The 20,102-nt window shown below is 39.9% G+C and overlaps 3 protein-coding genes across 3 annotated transcripts; all 3 read left to right on the top strand.

The window, feature by feature from the left end:
• The first annotated feature begins 8,142 nt into the window (after window positions 1-8,142).
• Window positions 8,143-8,811, top strand: LOC114184626. The gene has a single exon (XM_028071943.1). It carries the CDS (start codon window positions 8,143-8,145, stop codon window positions 8,809-8,811), a length of 669 nt encoding a protein of 222 aa, XP_027927744.1.
• A 1,240-nt stretch (window positions 8,812-10,051) lies between these two features.
• Window positions 10,052-10,462, top strand: LOC114184625 (uncharacterized mitochondrial protein AtMg00860-like). The gene has a single exon (XM_028071942.1). It carries the CDS (start codon window positions 10,052-10,054, stop codon window positions 10,460-10,462), a length of 411 nt encoding a protein of 136 aa, XP_027927743.1.
• Window positions 10,463-19,134: 8,672 nt separating this feature from the next.
• LOC114184623 (pulmonary surfactant-associated protein D-like) lies at window positions 19,135-19,611 on the top strand. The gene is made up of 2 exons (XM_028071941.1): window positions 19,135-19,429; window positions 19,511-19,611. The coding sequence occupies exons 1-2, from the start codon at window positions 19,135-19,137 to the stop codon at window positions 19,609-19,611; spliced, it is 396 nt and encodes a 131-aa protein (XP_027927742.1).
• Window positions 19,612-20,102: the final 491 nt, after the last annotated feature.

Genomic DNA, 20,102 nt, shown 5'->3' with positions numbered 1-20,102 from the left:
ACATTAGGCAAACCAACCAGAGGCACAAGAACATCCAAACCTGATGGTGGCTTTCCCTAGTCAACCATACATGTGTTCTTCAAGCTACTCACAAGCCAAAATGCATCCAAAACCAACCAAGATCAACCAAGATCTTCAAGACACAAGTTGTAGCTGTGTATTGTAGAGAGAGATCTTTCTAGAGAAGAATGAAAAAGTTTCGTGCTCAAAAACTTAGATACGCACCTCTACTCGCAAAAACACAACTTATATAGTCTGGTTTAAGTGAAAATAGTCGATTGAATTTTTCGTACAATCAGCTAATTTCACTTTACTTAAGTGACATCAGTTGATTAAAAAATAATTCAATTGACTGAATACATTCATACCAGAAACTATATACAACAAGCCTTTTAACTCGTTAAAACCCATTTTAACAGATTAAAAGAGACATACTAAGGCACAAAAGACAGCTAACCTATGTCATATAGCCTACCAACAAGATATAACACAAACACATTACATTCAACATGTTATTTTTAGATTTAACACACTAAAACTTAATCTTCAAGTGGATCTCCATCAATCTTCATCAAACACCTGTGATCTTCAAGCACATGCCTTTATCAATTCTTTGCTTCAAGCTTGCTTGTGCCAACAATCGTCCCCTGAATTGATGAAGCCATCATCCTCGAGTTGAATTGATGAGCTAAGATCCATAGAGAAATCTGAAAAATCTTTTGCATACAAGATACCAATATTCCAAACATACAACCAAGCAAAAGCACATAGGCATACATACATATCACATATGCATATGCTCCCCCTATCACTAATAATATGATTTAACTTAAGGTTTTAGGTTAAGTTTGTAGTATTATATGATTCCAGCATATTTGTTTCAAGTTTTCCAATTTTAACACAATTTTACTCATTTTAAATCCTTTTTCTCCCCCTTTGGATTCATCAAATGAAAGTAAATGCATAGATCATTTTGGAAAGATGAAAATTTTCATTAAAGCATTAACATAGGAGTGTATCAAGGCACCTGATACGAATACAAACACACCAAAACAGAAATGACAAATACATCATGAAGTTGAAACTGATATAATCAGTCGACGGAAATGAGAAAATAACCGATTGAAAAACTAGAACAGACAGATAGACATAAAAAATACAGCACAAAAATGCAATGCATGACCTGTGAGCCATCCCCTTCATTCATTCCTAGGGTTGTCTCTGTTGTAGACATTAGAGAAGAGGTCAAGAACATTATACAGTTAGTCATCCAAGTCTTAGAACCTTGTTGTGCAATAAGAATGGTGTGCATTTTGTGCCATGTTGAGGTCTTGAAGTTGGTTGAGAACCATTCTCTCAAATTGGGAGTATGTAGGTCCAATATTCTCAGGAGGGTTATAAATCTCAATTGCCACAGGTTGTGGTTCATCTACCCCTTGGTTTCCTCCTCTAGTTCCCGCTTCATGGTCATTTGCTCCAACCTCAATATTAGAACCATGATCTCCTTCAACCAGCCAAGTGTTGCCAATCTTGGTGAATCCCCTCTTGTGCATATTCAGTGTTGAAACATGATTTAGAAGACCAGTAGACTCCTAAAGTTCTCCTTCCACATCCACACCAAAATGCTCAATGAACTTGGAGATGAACACCACATATGGAAGCTTGAAATCTATGAATCTCTTTGCCTTTATCATGTGGTCACAAATTGTGTATGTCCAATCCACCATCACACCATTTTGAATGCAGTACATCACCACAAGATCGCCTTCATTCAAGGTTGCATGATTACTCCCCCTAGGCATGATGATTTTGGTCACCACCATAGCTAGCAACCTTTCCTCCACACGAAGCCTTCCCACATGGAAATTTCTAGTTTGCCCACCTTGATTTCGCACACATTGGTTGAAGTATTGCACTTTGTTGAATTCATCCACTGCACTAGTTTCACCCTTGCGAACTTGCACACCTCTTTGCCTTAGGCCAGCCACATCCTTCCATGTTTGCCTAGTGATTTCCTTCTCCACACCTTTGACACTTGTTTTGAGAATGCCATTGCTGAACTTAAGGTTGGCATAGAACACCTTCACCAAGTCCGAACACACCTTGCCCGAAAGTTCAAGGAATGTCATCAATTTTTGGGTTTTTAGATGTTGCTCATGGTTGCCAAAGTTTTTTGCCCTTAGCCATGACATACGAATCACCTTATGAAGGATGATTTGCTTCTTATTGATCTCAATCAAGAAGGTTTGAATTCTGTCTTCATGGCCTTCAAACCATACCTCAAGCCTTCCTTGATTCATGGCATTGGGAGAGGATGGAGTAGGTGGGGTGGAGCTTTCATCATCTGAGGGGGTTGTTCATGATCTTCTAGGCATGGTGAATTGTAGGTTTGGCTCTTACTAGGAAATAAGAATGCCAATGCAGATGCTTATGCAAGTATTTATAGAATCAACATGTTGATTTTCAAAATCAGTCTATTAAATTGTACAGATATTTTGTTTTCAATGTCGTACAAGAAATCACAACCAATTAAATGTGAGGGAATCTGTATCAGAGTATGCAGTGATGTGTTTCCCATGCATTTTATGAACAATCCACTCACAAATAGTTCACATCTAATGCATGCACATTGGAAATCATGTAATGAAAGCACTTTATGATCAATGCAATCTGAAAAGTTGATTTTAGTTGATGTAATAGTTGTTACATGCTGCTACTACAGTCCAAAAACAATCATGTGATGCATACTTTGACTAGGTCAATCAATTAAAATCAATTCAAGCAAATCCACATTTTAACACATAAAAAATACAAAGTTAATCGACTAAAACTGTACTAGAAAACTAATTATTGGTGCAATGACAATTTTAAGTGAAATCTATGAGTTAAATTTGCAGTTTAGCTGACTAAAAATTCTAGATTACACGAAATTCACACCAGACCAATTTAAATGAAATATATGTGCTGTTTTGTGAGATTTAACAGATTGAAACAGTTCCAGAACACAAATTATACAGATTTTAACAGTTTAAGTGAAATCTATGTGTTGAATTTGCAAATTTAGTTGACTGAAATTCTGACAGTTTTCAATTTATGCAGATTTTACCACTTTAAATGCAGTATACCCATGATGTAATAAGATTAACAAGCCAAACAGATATCAACATACATTCTTCGTGTCAAGAATACCTAATTCAGTTCTAAGCTCATTAAATCTATCACGTGCAAGTGGTTTAGTGAATAAATCCGCTAATTGATTTTCGGTTTTCACAAACATGATTTTAATATCACCTTTTTGAATATGATCTCTTATGAAATGATGCCTGATTTCAATGTGTTTAGTTTTAGAATGCTGAATTTGATTCTTAGTTAGGTTGATTGCGCTTGTATTATCACAATAAAGAGGTACCCTCTCCAGCTTTACACCATAATCCATAAGTTGATTCTTCAACCATATGCTTTGAGCACATGCATGTCCAACTGCTATGTACTCAGCCTCAGTTGTAGAGGGTGCTACACATGCTTGCTTCTTGCTATTCAATGAAATTAGGCTTGATCCAAGTAGATGACATGTACCACTTGTCTTTTCCTATCCAATTTGCACCCTACATAGTCAAAATCTGGAAAACCACTAAGAACAATGTTAGATTCATTAGGATACCATAATCCAACATTAGTTGTCCCTTTCAGATACTTGAGAATCATTTTTGTAGCTTTGAAGTGTGATTCATGTAACATCCCGTCAGGATATTACGAATTTAATAAAATAAAATAAAGTAATTAATTTCAATGCATTTAATAATACCTCATTTCCCAGAAACACGGGAAATTTAAAACATTCGTATTAATTCCAAATATACTCAAAGTTCGTAAATCATAAAACTGAACGTAATTACAAGGCCTCTCATCAGAGATTACAAATTATTTCAAAACAAAAACATGTAAATCTCCCAAACTATCCCCTCTCCGCGGCTAAGCCTCACCAGCTCCACCTACATCATCACCTACTCACATGTATCGCGTACAGGATCATTGCCAAACACAAGCAGATAAGGTGAGCTAAAAGATAAAACAATGTAAAAATATACCAAACACACATATACATGTATAATCGATAAAAATAATACATCAATAACACAAAACTCTTCCCTTATACTGCATGACCACAACCATATATAATATCCTTTCATTTCCCACAGAACTTACTCCATTTCTATCACATGGCCACCACCATGTGTACCGATGCACCTCGAGGAAGACTCGTTACCTTCCTTCCATATGGCCACAACCATGGTAGTAGTGTTCTACATCTTCTATTAAGTATCTCAAGGCGCCTTGCTGCCACACATATCGGCTACAACCGATAGAGCACGTGCGGAAACCATGCTACGGATCACACACCGTAACGCCAGGTGGAGTTCCCAATTACGAACATAGTCCGCAACGTCCCAAGACTACCAAACTCGTCAGCGAATCACTGAGGAGGGCAATCCCTCTAGACCCATCCGTACTGGCCACAACCAGCACACTCACACCGGCAACACTCGCCAACCCGAGCCACAACTTAAAGGTTCCTCGTGTTCATCCGCTATCCCGAGCCACAACTCAAGGGAAGTCATTTCGGGCCACAACCCATAGAATGCTAAAATAGACCCCCAGCAACCCAACTTTGCATAATCAAAGAATAGGCAGTGCATAACCCCATTATTTTCATGCTTTTAGGCCAAAATTCAATAAAACGGTACCAAAACACATAACCCCTAAATTCAGAACATAGTTTCATCAAAGATCATGCAGCACGAAATTCAGAACATAGTTTCATCAAAGATCATGCAGGACAATACGATAAACACAGAAATTCGGCTCAGCTCCTCTAACCTGGAATTTCCCCTTGCAAAAGTATAAGGTTATAGCTCTTCTTCTTGCCCAACACGAAAATCCCTTAGTGCTTCCACAATTTGCCCTAGGAAATATCTCAATCCTCTTCAATTCGCTCCCCACACAATTGATTCAAAACCATAACTGCAGAAACCCTCTTTTCACAAAATTCTGACCTTTTATAGGTGCATTAATAGTGGTGTTAAGTGCAAAAACGAAAATAGCCTTAATGGTATTTTAATTGCTATTTAAGGTCCATCACTTAGTTATTTTTCAACCCCTTGGCTGCCCCCTTTCTGATAAGGTTTTCTCTACCCTTTTATATTCAGGCCATACTAACTTTTTAGCAAAAAGAAAGCAATTTTGAGTTCACCAAGTTTCGAACCCCCAACCAAGCCAAAGCCAAATCAATACTATACCATTAGGCCAACTCATGTTTCTTGCTAACTCACACAATTCTAGTATTATGTCATATAAACATGCCCCAACATATTATTAAAACAATAATAACTAAATAACACACAATTTGCATACTTAAGACTCGAACCCAAGTCCTCTCACATAATCAAATACTCTCAACCATTTAAGCTAGTACTTTTCCACGTCATACACAACATAATTTAATGTCATAAATGCACTACCTACCCGCATTTATTAATTAATTAATTATTTAATTAATTAAATTCTGCGGATCTTAAAGGGAAGCCAAGAAAGATTACTTTGGAGAAGCCAAGGAAGATTACTTTGGAGTTAAAGGGAAGAAGCAAAAAATCACTCAAGGGAAGCTTTAATCCAGGTTAGGGGAGTTAAATTTTTCGTGTTATATATCATGTATATGTTTTTGTGTTGTTATGGATGTGATGGAATGTGTAAATTGAAATTGCATTGAATTTTATCGCGTTTTTGGAAATTTCTAGAACCTTCCTAGCGGCGTTGAAGGCCTGCCAGGCGACTCATACCTCCAGAGCCATTTTCTGGGTTACATACCATGCACCGCCTAGCGGGTATGTGCTGCCCGCCAAGCGACACCAACTTGTTTGCCATTCTCTTGGATTTTTTTGTGTTTTCATGATAAAGGGAGGTTTTGGAAGTGATTCTCAAGATATGAGAATCCTTGGCAGGGCAAATTGTTATTTGAAAATGCAGAATTGGTGAAATACATGATCCTGAGGGTGGACTGTGAAACAATGGGGTCAGTGGGTCACGTTGAATGCAGGAAGAATCTGGGCAGAACCTAGTTTTTCACGCACCGCCTGGCGGCACTGAGGCTACCGCTAGGCGACTCGACAACTTAGTAGCAAGTGTGAATTGGTTAGTGTTCTGGTCACGAGACGTTGAATAGGGTCATCATCGGAAGTGCTTTGATAGGTGATAGACTGGGATTTTGTTATCTATGTGCCTTATGTAATAATTGTGAGATTAAATGTGGGGGATAAGAATTGTGGATTGGATGCACTTGGTGGGTTATAGTGGCGGATTTGTTAATCAAATATAAGGTGCAATGCTGTCTAAATTGAGGAGGAATGAGTTAATTGAGTATTAGACTGTGCGGGTATTGGATCAAGAGTTATTGGATGTTTTGGGTAGATTTAGAGGAATAAGAGACAAAGAGTGGGGGCGCATGATAAAATGGACTTGGCACAAACTAGGGTTGGAGCTGTAATTGGGGTGTGGTTTGCAAACTATATACATTGTGAGGGTGGTAAATGGAGGGTACCATATTGGTTCATTGTGGTTGTTTCTTTAGAGCATCAAGTAAGGCATGTTCGGGCATGATAATATTCATTTGGGGAAATGATTAATGGTACTTGTTGCATTTTGGTTACGATGTTATGACTTAAATACTATGATTGATGCATGAGAGTTGAATTACATTTTTGGGGTCTCTTAAGATTTGTTGAAAATGCCAAAAACCAGTAGCATTGCGCTACTGGTATAGCCCCTAGCGGTGCGGGGCGAACCGCTAGGCGATAGAGTTCTAAATTAGTGGCAGTGGCCACTGTCTGGAGGTGGCGCCTAGCGATAGGGAAGGTCCTGCCAAGCGATGACGGGTCTGTGTGACTTCTGTTTGGCGCTTGGCGCTTGGCGGAGGGCCCGGGACGCCAGGCTATTTACGGCCAGTTTTCACCTAGCAATGTCTAGGTGGCGCCAGACGGTTTTGGTTGTTGTATGATTGGTTGTTGCGTTGATCAGTGAACTTGAAGGACTAAGTTCACTTACCTTTGTGCTTGGGCTTGACGGACTAAGTCCAATATGGGTCTAAGATGTGCTTGGTGGTGGAAGGTATGATGGGCATAGAACTGGCTAGTTCCCGTCGGCTACTAATAGGCGATGAGTCTTTAGTATGGTGATTGCATGCGTCGACCGAACGATGAGCAAAGAATGGTTATATTCTCGTTGGCTGCTATTGGGCGATGAGTCTATAGTATGGTGATTGCGTGCGTGCCAGGGTCCAAGCTAGGAAGGCTTGGACGTTTTACTACAGACGAGGAGTTTGTGGGGTTGGACTTTGAGTGGGATAGGTCGTAGGGTTGGACCAAGAAAGGGATAGTTTCGTGGGAGCACAGTAAAATCCCAAGACCTAGTTTCATGCATATGACTCATGAAGGACTATGAGATCAGGGATGGGTAATTTGGAATAATGAAATATTTTTGTAGATTTATTTTCTTGGGATGAGATATATATATATATATATATATATATATATATATATATATATATATATATATATTTGCATAGCTCACCCTATCTGCTTGTGTTTGGCGATGATCGGATAATTTATTATCCGGGAGTAGATGATTTGACAGGTGAGCCAGGAGACGCTTGAGTTTAGAGAGCGGGATGAAATGGGAATTTGAAGATTTTAATCTTTTGCTTATTTTCATGTTTTGAACATTAGCTATTTTAGTTATTTTATGGTTTGTAATCAATTTTGATCGCGAATAATTGTAATGTATGTGATTCCATGGTTTTTAATTTTCCCACGTTTTTGGGAAAGTACCGTTATAAATGAGATTTGACAGTAATATTTTTTTATTTATTTTATTATATTTATTTTCAAAAGTAGTATTCCTTAGGGATGTTACAGTTGGTATCAGAGCAAAAATTTTGAAAATTTTTTGGAAAAAAATGTTTTGGGGCTTTTGGGGAGTAAGCTTGCTATGTATGTGCATGTCATTGTGTGTGTTTAAATTTAAGGAGGTAGAAATTTGTTAAACTGATGGAGTGATGTTTAACGGTTGAATATGTGGCGTATCCCGGCAATGGCATCTCAAAGGAGAAGGAGAAATGCTAATGGTGCTGATGAGATTGCAGAAGCCATTCATCGTATGGTGGATGCGATGCAAAATCCTATTCCAGCACAGCTGAGAGTGGCAATTGCACCAGTGAGGGTGCTGACAGTGGAGGATTTTCTGCGTCATAAGCCCGTAGAATTCACAGGTGGGGCCACTCCAGACGAAGCTGATGCGTGGCTTCGAGAGTGCGAAAAGATTTTTGGAGTAATGAATTGTGCTGACGAGCAGAAGCTGGCTTTTGCTGTGTACCTGCTGAATAATGATGCTGAATACTGGTGGGCAAGCATACAACAACAAATGGAGACTAAGGAGGAGCAAGTGACATGGGCCAATTTCAGAATCCGTTTCTTAGAGAAATATTTTCCAGATACAACTAAGCAAGACAGGGAGGCGGAGTTCTTGGCCCTGCAACAAGGGAATATGTCGGTGCAAGAATACGTTAATAAATTCGAGCATCTAGCAAGGTACTATTCTCAAGCAATCATTGAAGAGTGGAGGTGCCTTAAGTTTGAGCAGGGACTCAAGCATGAACTGAAGAAGGTGATTACGCCTCTGAGAGAAAGAAGATTTCCAGTCTTGGTGAAACAAGCCAAGAGCGCAGAGTATCTAGAAAAAGGGCGAAATCCAGCAAGTTGACATCAGAAGAATGTCGCAGAGGCGAGGCAGATGAAGAAACCTTATAGCCGACCACAGACTTCTCAGGGTCCCACATGTTATCAGTGTGGTGGACCCCATTTAAAGAGAAATTGCCCTCAGTTAACTAGTGGAGTAGGAGGATCAGATGATCGTCGCAAGTGTTTCATATGCGATAAACCGGGCCACTTTGCCAATAATTGTCCAGAGAAGAAGAGTATTGGTGCGAAGAAGCCAGCAGCATCCCTAGTCGAAAGAGCTAGAGCGACAGGTAGAGTCTTCGCCATGACCTCCACTAAGGCTACCCAATCAGGTAACCTTATTCTCGAGCCTTGTTTGTTAATTGGCCAGTCAGTCTTAGTGTTGTTCGACTTTGGAGCAACACATTCTTTCATTTCTAAAGCATGTGAGGAGACTGAACCTGGAGAAACGTGATTTGGGATGTGAGTTGCTTGTTTTGACTCCTTCCTTGGGTTAGGTAGCTACCAGTTCAGTCTCCGTTGGGTGTTTAATGGAAGTGGCAGGTCGCAGATTCAAGGTGAACTTGGTGTGCTTGCCTCTGGAGGGACTGGATGTATTATTGGGAATGGACTGACTGTCCAATAATTACGTCATAATTGATTGTGGACGACGCAGTTTGGTGTTCCCAGAACATGAAGGGTTGAAGTTGATCTCAACTCGAGAAGCTGTGAGAGCACTGCAAGAAGAGGCCACTTGTTTTATGGTGATTGCCAAACCAGAAAAGAAAAACGCAGTGGAGATGATTCAGAATATTCTTGTGGTCAACGAGTACGTCGATGTGTTTCCGAATGAAGTATCAGGATTACCACCGAGCCGAGACGTAGACTTCACTGTTGACTTAGTTCTTGGTGCAGGTCCGGTATCTATGACTCCATTTAAAATGGCGCCTGCAGAGTTGGCAGAACTCAAGAAGCAAATAGAAGATCTGCTTGAGAAGAAGTTTATCCGGCCTAGTGCGTCACTGTGGGGAGCTTCGGTGCTATTAGTGAAGAAGAAGGATGGGAGCTCAAGACTTTGCGTTGATTACCGGTAGCTGAACAAATTAACAATCAAGAATAAGTATCCACTGCTGAGAATTGACGATCTACTAGATCAGTTGAAGGGGGCAGGAGTATTCTCCAAAATAGACCTACGATCTAGATACCATTAGATCTTAGTGAAGCTGGAAGACGTATAGAAGACGACGTTCAGGTCAAGGTGTGGGCATTACGAATATGTGGTGATGCCATTTGGAGTAACAAATGCACCGGCAATATTCATGGATTACATACTTATTTACTCAAAGACGAGAGAAGAGCACACTGATCATCTGAAGGTTGTATTGAAAATACTCAGAGATCACCAGTTGTACGGGAAGTTGTCCAAGTTTGAATTTTGGCTGGAAGAGGTACAATTTCTTGGACATGTTATCTCAGCCAAGGGTATAGCAGTGGACCCGGCTAAGATCAAGATGGTGCTCAAGTGGGAAAGGCTTAAGACAGTGACGAAGGTGAGGAGCTTCTTGGGCTTAGCAGGTTATTACAGGAGATTCGTGGAAGGGTTCTCAAAGAAGGTGAATCCATTGACACAACTTACAAGAAAAGATCAACCATTTCTTGGACTGAAAAGTGTGAGGAGTGTTTTGAGGAGATGAAGAGGTGTTTGAGTACCGCTCCAGTGCTAGTGATTCCTGATAATGGGAAAATGTTTAAAGTGTATTGTGATGCGTCTTATCAAGGTCTGGGGTGTGTATTGATGCAAGACAAAAGGCCAGTAGCATATGCTTCTCGTCAGCTGAAGGTGCATGAGAAAAATTACCCAAATCACAACTTGGAGCTAGCAACTATTGTGTTTGCTCTTAAATCTTGGAGACACTACCTGTACGGGTCTCAATTTCAAATTTTTAGTGATCATAAAAGCTTGAAATACTTGTTCGATCAGAAGGAGTTAAATATAAGACAACGTAGATGGATGGAGTACTTGAAGGACTACGACTTTGAATTGCTTTATCTCCCAGGCAAGGCGAATGTCGTAGCCGATGCTTTAAGTCGTAAAAAGATGCATATGTCTTGTATGATGGTAAAGGAGTTGGAACTAATTGAGAAACTCTGAGATATGAATCTGTGAATGTAGTTTGGGCAAGGAGTCATACAATGCGGCTTGTTGAAAGTTACTAATGAGTTCTTATATGAGATACATGTGGCTCAAGGACATAATATGGAGTTGCAATAATTTATAGGATGGATGGGTACAGATAAAGGAAAGAACTACCAGATGGGAGAGGACGACATTCTACGTTTCAAAGGTAGGGTGTTCGTGCCTGGGAGACCCTTATTCAGGAGGTAAATTTTGAAGGAAGGTCATTAGAGGCGTCTTAGCATACACCCTGGTATGACTAAGATGTACAAGGATTTGAAGGAGTCCTTTTGGTGGAATGGAATGAAATCAGATGTGGCAAACTTTGTTGCTCAATGTTTGGTATGTCAAAAGGCCAAAATTGAACATCAAAGGCCGGGAGGTACCCTGCAACCATTGGAAGTGCCTCAGTGGAAGTGGGACAGTATCTCTATGGACTTTGTGACGCACTTGCCAAAATCGACAAGAGGGCATGATTCAGTCTGGGTAATAGTAGATCGACTGACTAAGTGTGCGCACTTCGTACCTATAAATCAAAAATGGTCGATGGATAAGGTAGCACAAACTTATGTACGGGAGGTAGTGAGATTACACGGGGTGCCAGAAAGCATAGTGTCAGACCAGGATCCGAGATTCATTCACGGATGAGTTCGACCTATCATCCTCAGACGGATGGTCAATCTGAGCGGACCATCCAATCCTTGGAAGACATGTTGAGGTCTTGTGTGCTAGACCATCTGGGAAATTGGAATGATGTATTGCCTTTGGTAGAGTTCACATACAATAATAACTATCATGCTAGTATTGGTATGGCACCTTATGAAGCACTCTACGGAAGAAGGTGTAGAACCCCGCTATGTTGGTACCAGGATGGTGAAGCCTTTATGCTTGGCCCTGAGTTTCTGCAGCAAACAACTGGAAAAGTTAAATTAGTCCAGGATCGGATGCGAGCCACATAGAGTCGACAGAAGTCCTATGTTGATAAGCGAAGGCGGCCATTGGAGTTCAATGAAGGAGATCATGTGTTTCTCTGGGTTACTCCAACCACGGGAGTTGGAAGGGTTCTTAAGTCGAGGAAGTTGACCTCGAGGTTTATAGGACCCTACCGGATCACGCAGAGGATTGGACCGGCGACCTACGAAATTGCCTTGCCACCTCATCTGGCAAACTTGCACAATGTATTCCATGTTTCTCAACTAAGGAAATATGTTGCAAGTCCAGACCACGTACTAGAGGCTGATGACGTACAGGTGCGAGAGGATTTAACGATGCTAGTTGGACCGATTCTTATTCTTGACTCTCAAGTCAAACAACTAAGGGTTAAGGAGATAAAGACAAAAGGTGCTCTAGGACGAGGCAACTCAGAAAATGACCTAGGAGATGGAGGATCGCATGAGGCTATCCTATCCACAATTGTTCCCTGGTAAATCTTATTTTCGAGGATGAAAACTGTTAAAGGTGGGGGAAATGTAAGACCCATGAAAATTAGTTAATTAAATAATTAATTAATTAATAAATGCGGGTAGAAAGAGCCTTTATGGCATTGTATGTTAATGGGGGGTGACATGGAAAAGTACTATCTTAAGTGGTTTGGAGTCAAAGGGAAGAAGCACAAAATCACTCAAGGGAAGCTTTAATCCAGGTTAGGGGAGTTAAATTTTGCGTGTTATATATCATGTATATGCTTTCGTGCTGTTCTGGATGTGATGGAATGTGTAAATTGAAATTGCATTGAATTTTATCACGTTTCTGGAAATTTCCAGAACCTGCCTGGCGGCATTGAAGGCCCGCCAGGTGACTTATACCTCCGGAGCCATTTTCTGGGTTACATGCCATGAACCGCCTCGCAACTATGTGCTACCCACCAGGCGACACCAACTGGTTTGCCATTCTCTTAGATTCTTTTTTGTGTTTTCATGATATAGGGAGGTTCTGGAAGTGATTGTCATGATGTGAGAATCCTTGGTAGGGCGAATTGTTATTTGAAAATGCAGAATTGGTGAAATAGTTCATGAACTTTCACTTCAATTGGGATTTTGGGTTTAGTCAGGTTTAGGGTTGAATGAACATAGGTGATGATTGTGAGTGGCGTACTGTTTTTGGTGTAATTGATGATAATAAGATTGTATTCTGAATATGGGATGTGGTGCGTGTGAAATTACATGATCGTGAGGGTGAACTGTGAAATAGTGGGGTCGGTGGGTCACGTTGAATGCAGGAGGAATCTAGACAGAACCAGTTTTTCATGCACCGCCTAACGGCACTGAGGGTACTGCCAGGCGACTGGAGAGCTTAGTAGCAAGTGTAAATTGGTTGGTGTTCTGGTCACGGGGCGTTGACTAGGGCCATCATCAAAAGTGCATTGATAGGTGATAGACTGTGATTTTGTTATTTGTGTGCCTTATGTAATAATTGTGAGATTGAATGTGGGGGATAAGAATTGTGGATTTCATGCACTTGGTGGGTTATAGTGGCAGATTTGTTAATCAGATATAAGATGCAATGCTGTCTAAATTGAGGAGGAATGAGTTAATTGAGTATTAGACCGTGAGGGTATTGGATCAAGAGTTATTGAATGTCTTAGGTAGATTTTTTAGAGGAATAAGACACAAAGAGTGGGGGCGCATGATAAAATGGACTTGGTACAAACTAAGGTTGGAGCTGTAATTGGGGTGTGGTTTGGCAAACTGTATACATTGTGGGGGTGGTAAATGGACGATACCATATTGGTTCATTGTGGTTATTTCTTTAGAGCATCAAGTAAGGCATGTTCAAGCATGATAATATTCATTTGGGGACATGATTGATGGTACTTATTGCATTTTGGTTACGATGTTATGACTTAAATACTATGATTGATGCATGAGGGTTAAATTACATGTTTGGGGTCTCTTAAGACTTGTTAAAAATGCCAAAAACCAGTAGCATTGCGCTACTGGTATAGCACCTGGCGGTGCGGGGCGAACCGCCAAGCGATAGAGTTCTAAATCAATGGTAGTGGCCACTGTCTGGAGGCGGTGCCTAGCAGCAGGGAAGGTCCCGCTAAGCGGTGACGGGTCTGTGTGACTTCTATTTGGCGCTTGGCGCTTGGCGGAGGGGGCGGGTCGCCAGGCGGTTTTGGTTGCTGTATAATTGGTTGTTGCGTTGATCAGTGAACTTGAAGGACTAAGTTCACTTACCTTTGTGCTTGGGCTTGACGGACTAAGTCCAATAAGGTTCTGGGATGTGCTTGGTGGTGGGACGCATGATGGGCATGGAACTGGCTAGTTCCCGTTGGCTACTAATAAGCGAGGAGTCTTTAGTATGGTGATTGCATGCGTCGGCCGCATGATGGGCAAGGAACAATTATGTTTCTGTTGGCTGCTATTGGGCGAGGAGTCCATAGTATGGTGATTGCGTGCGTGTCAGGGTCCAAGCTAGCAAGGCTTGGATGTTTTACTATACACGAGGAGTCTATGGGGCTAGACTATGAGTGGGATAGGCTCGTAGGGTTGGACCACAAAAGGGATAGTTTCGTGGGAGCACAGTAAAATCCCAAGACCTAATTTCATGCATATGACTCATGAAGGACTATGAGATCAAGGATGGGTAATTTGGAATAATGAAATATTTATGTAGATTTATTTTCTTGGGATGGGAGTCATATATATATATATATATATATATATATATATATATATATTTGCATAGCTCATCCTATCTGCTTGTGTTTGGCGATGATCGGATAATTTATTATCCAGGAGTAGATGATTTGACAGGTGAGCCAGGAGACGCTTGAGTTCAGAGAGCGGGATGAAATGGGAATTTGAAGATTTTAATCTTTTTCTTATTTTCATGTTTTGAACATTAGCTATTTTAGTTATTTTATGGTTTGTTATCAACTTTGATCGCGAATAATTGTAATGTATGCGATTCCATGGTTTTTAATTTTCCCGCGTTTTTGGGAAAGTACCGTTATGAATGAGATTTGACAGTAATAATTTTTTATTTATTTTATTATATTTATTTTCAAAAGTAATATTCCCTAGGGATGTTACACTTATTTTGTTTTACTTAGAGGCCCCTAGACATTTCTATTTAAGGGGACCCCTAACACTTGTAAAAGGGTTGAACATTTTGGATAATTCAAGATAGCTTTGTGTATCAACCATTTGTGAGAGTTTCCTCCCCAAGGAATGAGTACTTCTAAGCCTTATCTTGAGCCTAGACTCAAGTGGAGGCACCATCACTTATATTCAAAGGAATTCATGGCTTTGGCCTCTCCTTTTTAGTGGTGTGCTTGTCACATATTTCCATTCATTTCCTTGCCATTTTTATGTTTTCTTCTTCCTTTATTGCTCTCGGATTCCATGTTATTTTGTTCTCGGGTTTTACCTTTTCATGCACATTCCCTTCCTTTTCTTACTTGAATCAATCCATTCTTTCCTTCTCTAGAGCTTTGTGAAATGAACCTTCACATCTAAATAACATGTTATCTTAATGTCTAATGGGGATTATTTCTTAAGAAATCATCACCATATTCATGAATGTTAAAAGGAACTGAGATAATCCTACATCATTTGGTATCTAGAGCTTTGGTTGTCCTTGAATATGGTGTTTTCTTGTGCTAACTTTTAGTTTCTATGTTTTGGATCTTTGGTAGGCTCTCAGATTTGATGGTTCAACTTGGTAGGCACATTTTATCTACACTTCATTAGATGTTCAAGTACCCAAAACTCCTTCTATTTAAATTCTTGTGTTGATGAAGTTAAAACATGCCTTGTTGTGCTTAAAAATATTGTTGGCCGAGAGCTTCTTCTTGCCTTGTTACCATGCCAATTTTTTTCTTAACATGTCATTTTTTGTCTTAAACTTTGCTCGAGTCCTATGTCATATGCTTGTTTGAAGTTTTCTTTCCTTTGCTTTCAAGTACTTGAATCTTGCATGAATACATGTCTTGCTTGATGCCTACTCTTTGAAATTGATTTTGTCCTAAAACTTGAGGAACTAAGTGTCCAAGCCACCTAAAACACTTTCTGACCATCTTTTGAAGCTAGTTTGTGAAAAAAAAATATTACATTTTTTTACCTAAAAGCCGAGAGCAATCTTTCTTCTTTGTGAACTAAAATTGTGTTTTTCACTAGTTGTTATGCTACTAGTTTTCATACTTGAGTGTTGGGTGATATTGGCTAATTAGTTCCACTATTTTATATGGTTATTATCTTTCTTGGTTTGTGCATGAGCTAGGACTTGATAGTGTATGTTAAAGTGTTTTGCAATGAAGTCTTTTTCAAGAGCTTTTCTTGTTTGTCTGGTTAAAGTTTTGTCACATAATTCCCTTTCTTTAGAGTTTAACTTTCTTGGTTTTGGTACTTTTATTGTTTGTCTTTAAGTAATTTTAGTTTTGTCTTAGTGGTTTTCTTCATTGTTCTCTTTGAATATTGGGGGCCAAACCATTTGAATCTTATGTTTGAGAAAGGTTTCAAAATCTTAAAAGTGCTTTCACTCCTTTGGTGGATTTTTTAGTGTGGCCTTGCACTGTAGGGTTGAGAGTGTGATAAAAAACACTTAGGAATTGAATTAGAAGTCCATACTTGGTCTCGGGAACCTTAACACTGCAACACATTTCTTATTATTGCTATCGAGATTCTTGCTGCAGCACGCTAACGCTAAATGTCTTAATGTTTTGTTTTGTTTGTTGTAGGAAAATGGATCTAAGTCCGATCTTGGAAGATGCAAGGGAAGAGAAGGGTTCGTCCTCTCCATTTCACCTCTAATGGTGACTCCCGTGGCTACACAAGGACCTTTGGTAGATCTTAACACCCTCTTCCAACAAATGGAGCTTAGTAGAAGAGAAGATAAAACACCTAATGAAAGAGTTCTCCATGCCTACATTCAACAAATTCAACAAAAATAACAACTAAGAGAGGATGAAAGGAGGCGGAGGACCTCATCCGAGGACTCCTATGGTGGAGAATGGAGAAGAAGGCATGACAGTGAGGGTGGGAGAAGGTGCAACCAATTGTCAACAAGACAACCACCACCCATCAAGATTCCAAAGTTTAAGGGAGAACATGACCCTAATGTCTACATTGAATGGGAAAAGATTGACAAAACTGTCACAAACTAAATCGCGACGGAACAACGAACCAAAAATAAATTGATTTGAAATAGGGATTCAGATTTTGAGTTCGGTAGTCGGTTACGTGTAGGAAAAGTATTAGCACCCTAGAGCGTTCGCCTTTGGGCGGAACATTTAATTAAATTTGCAAAAATTATGTTTTTATTTTAAATACTTATTTTTCCCATAAATAAGAAAATATTGAACAAAATTATTTTTTGAGTTAAGAGGAGGCGACAAGGATTAACCTTGGTCCTACATATTTTCATTAGAAATGAGAAATCAGGGCTACGAGGTTTTTTACAAAAAAGTTTGATTAAATTATTTAATTTTTGAAAGTTGTCTTTTGACATTTTGAAAATAAGTCTCATGCGATGTTTGCGGTCAGTTTGACACCAAAATTTCTTTTTATACTTTGTATTTTTGAAAAAGAAATGTCGTGCGATACGAGCAATCAATTAGACATAAAAACCATTTTTATAATTTTCACATTTTAATAAAAAGATATGTTTTGCGACGCGAGTAGTCGATTAGACACCGAAAACATTTATAATTTTTGTATTTTTGAAAAGGAGTATCGTGCGAGGAGAGCAGTCGATTAGACACCAAAACCATTTTTATATTTTCATATTTTAATAAAAAGAAATGTCATGCGAAGCAAGCGGTCGATTAGACAACAAAAACATTTATAATTTTTGTATTTTGAAACAGAGTTTCGTGCGAGGAGAGCGGTCGATTAGACACCAAAACCATTTTTATAATTTTTGTTTATATATATTTTTTAACAAAAAGAGTGTCGTGCAACGCGAGCGGTTGAGTAGATAAAAAAGCCATTTTTAAAATAAAGAAATTTATTCTTAATTTAATTTATTTTTATTATTTTATTATTTTAGAAAGGAGAAAGCTAAACACTTGGAAATAGTGGTATATGAAAAGAATCACGTGGTTAAAAAAGTAAAGCTCAACCTAACCTAAAATCAAAATTAGAGGAGTGAGGTGTGGACCTAGTGAAATCGCATGTGTAATCGCATGTGTAGAAAGTAAAAATAAATTAAATACATGGGGTGTGGAATTATTGAGTGCATGGAGAAAATAGAAATGAACAACCCAATAGCAAGTAGAGATGCGAAAACTATAATATGGGAGTGCATGCTGGGACAATATGACTAGGAATTCAATAACCAAATCATAAAATAAAGGTATGAAAATTAAATCAACTAAACGAAATCAGCCATCCCTTTAAACTAACATTACGGACAACTAAAGTATTATGAACATTAACTACAACCATCACAATCAACTAATGCTTTACGAACATTAACTACAATGTGGACCCCGCAGAAGCACTCCAAAAGTAATAATATGCATGATTCTAATAGGAAACAAAAGTTAAACAAAATAAAATGTGGATAAACAAAAGTTCATGTTTAAACACCGAGAATCTACATATACATGTTATCTTACATATGCATCCATTCAATAATTTAAACTAGGGTGAGCTTGAACATCCATTTTAGATTCAAATAATTGGATTAGATTTTCGACCCAAATCCATTTTTTCAACAAAACAAGTTTGAATTTTTTTTAAATCCAGATTCAAATATTTGGATCAAGTTCAAAATCCAGAATCCATTTTTTATAAAAGAAATTTAAATTGAATTTTTTAAAACTTGTGTTTTTAAGGCCAACACCACTCAACCTATTCGGGTCGTCGAGCTCGCTCGACCCATCAAGGTCTCGAGCTTGCTCTGTCCGTACAGGTCCTCGGGCACAACCCGTCTGAATAGCCAGGTCAGCCCGACCTAGCCCATCCAGGTCTTTGGGCCCCCTGGCTCATTCTAGCATCGGGCCTACCCAATCCGTACGGGTTGTCTAGCACAATCCGTCTAAGTCATCAGGTCGACTTAACCTGTTTGGATCATCGGGCTCGCTCGGTCCATTAGGGTTGTCGGGCTTGCCCAGTCCGTACAAGTCGTTGCGCACGACCATTCTGAGTCGTTGGGCCGAACCATCTTAGCCCATCTGAGTCTTTGGGCCCGCCTAGCTCATTCAGGTCCTCGAGCCTGCCTAGCCTGTTCAGATCATCGGGCATGCCTGGCCCGTTCGGTTCTTCGGGCTTGCTTGACCCGTTCAGGTCATCGAGTCCACCTTGCTCGTTCGGGTCATCGGTCCCGCCTAGCCCATTCGGGTCTTCTGGCTTGCTTGACCCGTTCGGGTCATCAGGCTTGTCTGAGCCATTCGGGTCATCGGGCCTATCTTACCCGTTCGGGTCATCAGGTTTGTCTGACCTGTTCGGGGCTTTAATCCCGCTTGACTCGTTTGAGTCATTGGGCGCACCTGGCCCGTTTTGGTCTTCGGGCCTGTTTGACCCGTTCAAGGCATCAGGTATGTCTTACCCGTTCTGGTCTTTAGGCCCGCTTGACTCATTCGGGTCATCGAGCCTATTTGACCTGTTTGGGGCATCAGGTTTGTCTGACCCATTCGGGTCTTTAGGCCCGCTTGACTTGTTCGGATCTTCGGGCCCGCTTGACTTGTTCGGGTGTTCGGGGTCGTCTGGCCCGTTCTAGTCATCGGTCTCGTATGGCCTGTTCAGGGCTTCGAGACCGCCTGGTCCATTTGGGTCATCATGTCTGCCTGGCCCGTTCGGGTCATCGAGCTCACTTGACTTTTTCAGGGCATTGGGCCCAATCAACTCATCCGGTTTGTCAGGCTCACTTAGTTTGTTCATGTCTTTAGGCTCGCAAAGCCTTTTCTATTCGTCAGCCTTCTCTAGCCCCTACAGGGTCAACGGTCCTGCCTGGTCCGTACAGGTCATCAAGCAAGGCCAATTTGAGTTTGAATTTAACCTAGTCTATCTCAACTTTTAGCCTAACCCTACTAAAAATTTAAATTGAAAATTTGGATTGGATTTTTTGGATTATCCATATTTGAAAATCTTGATTTATAGAATGGACATCTAATCCATAAAATATATAAAATGTTGATTAGATTAAAATCCAAATCCATCAAAATGGATTTTAAATGGATTGGATTTTTAATAAAATGGATTGGATTGGTG

This window comes from Vigna unguiculata, chromosome 5 (assembly GCF_004118075.2).
Source record: "Vigna unguiculata cultivar IT97K-499-35 chromosome 5, ASM411807v1, whole genome shotgun sequence".
Classification (NCBI taxonomy): Eukaryota; Viridiplantae; Streptophyta; class Magnoliopsida; order Fabales; family Fabaceae; genus Vigna; species Vigna unguiculata.
The sequence above is the reverse complement of the archived record's forward strand: the minus strand, read 5'-3'. Positions and strand labels throughout refer to the sequence as shown.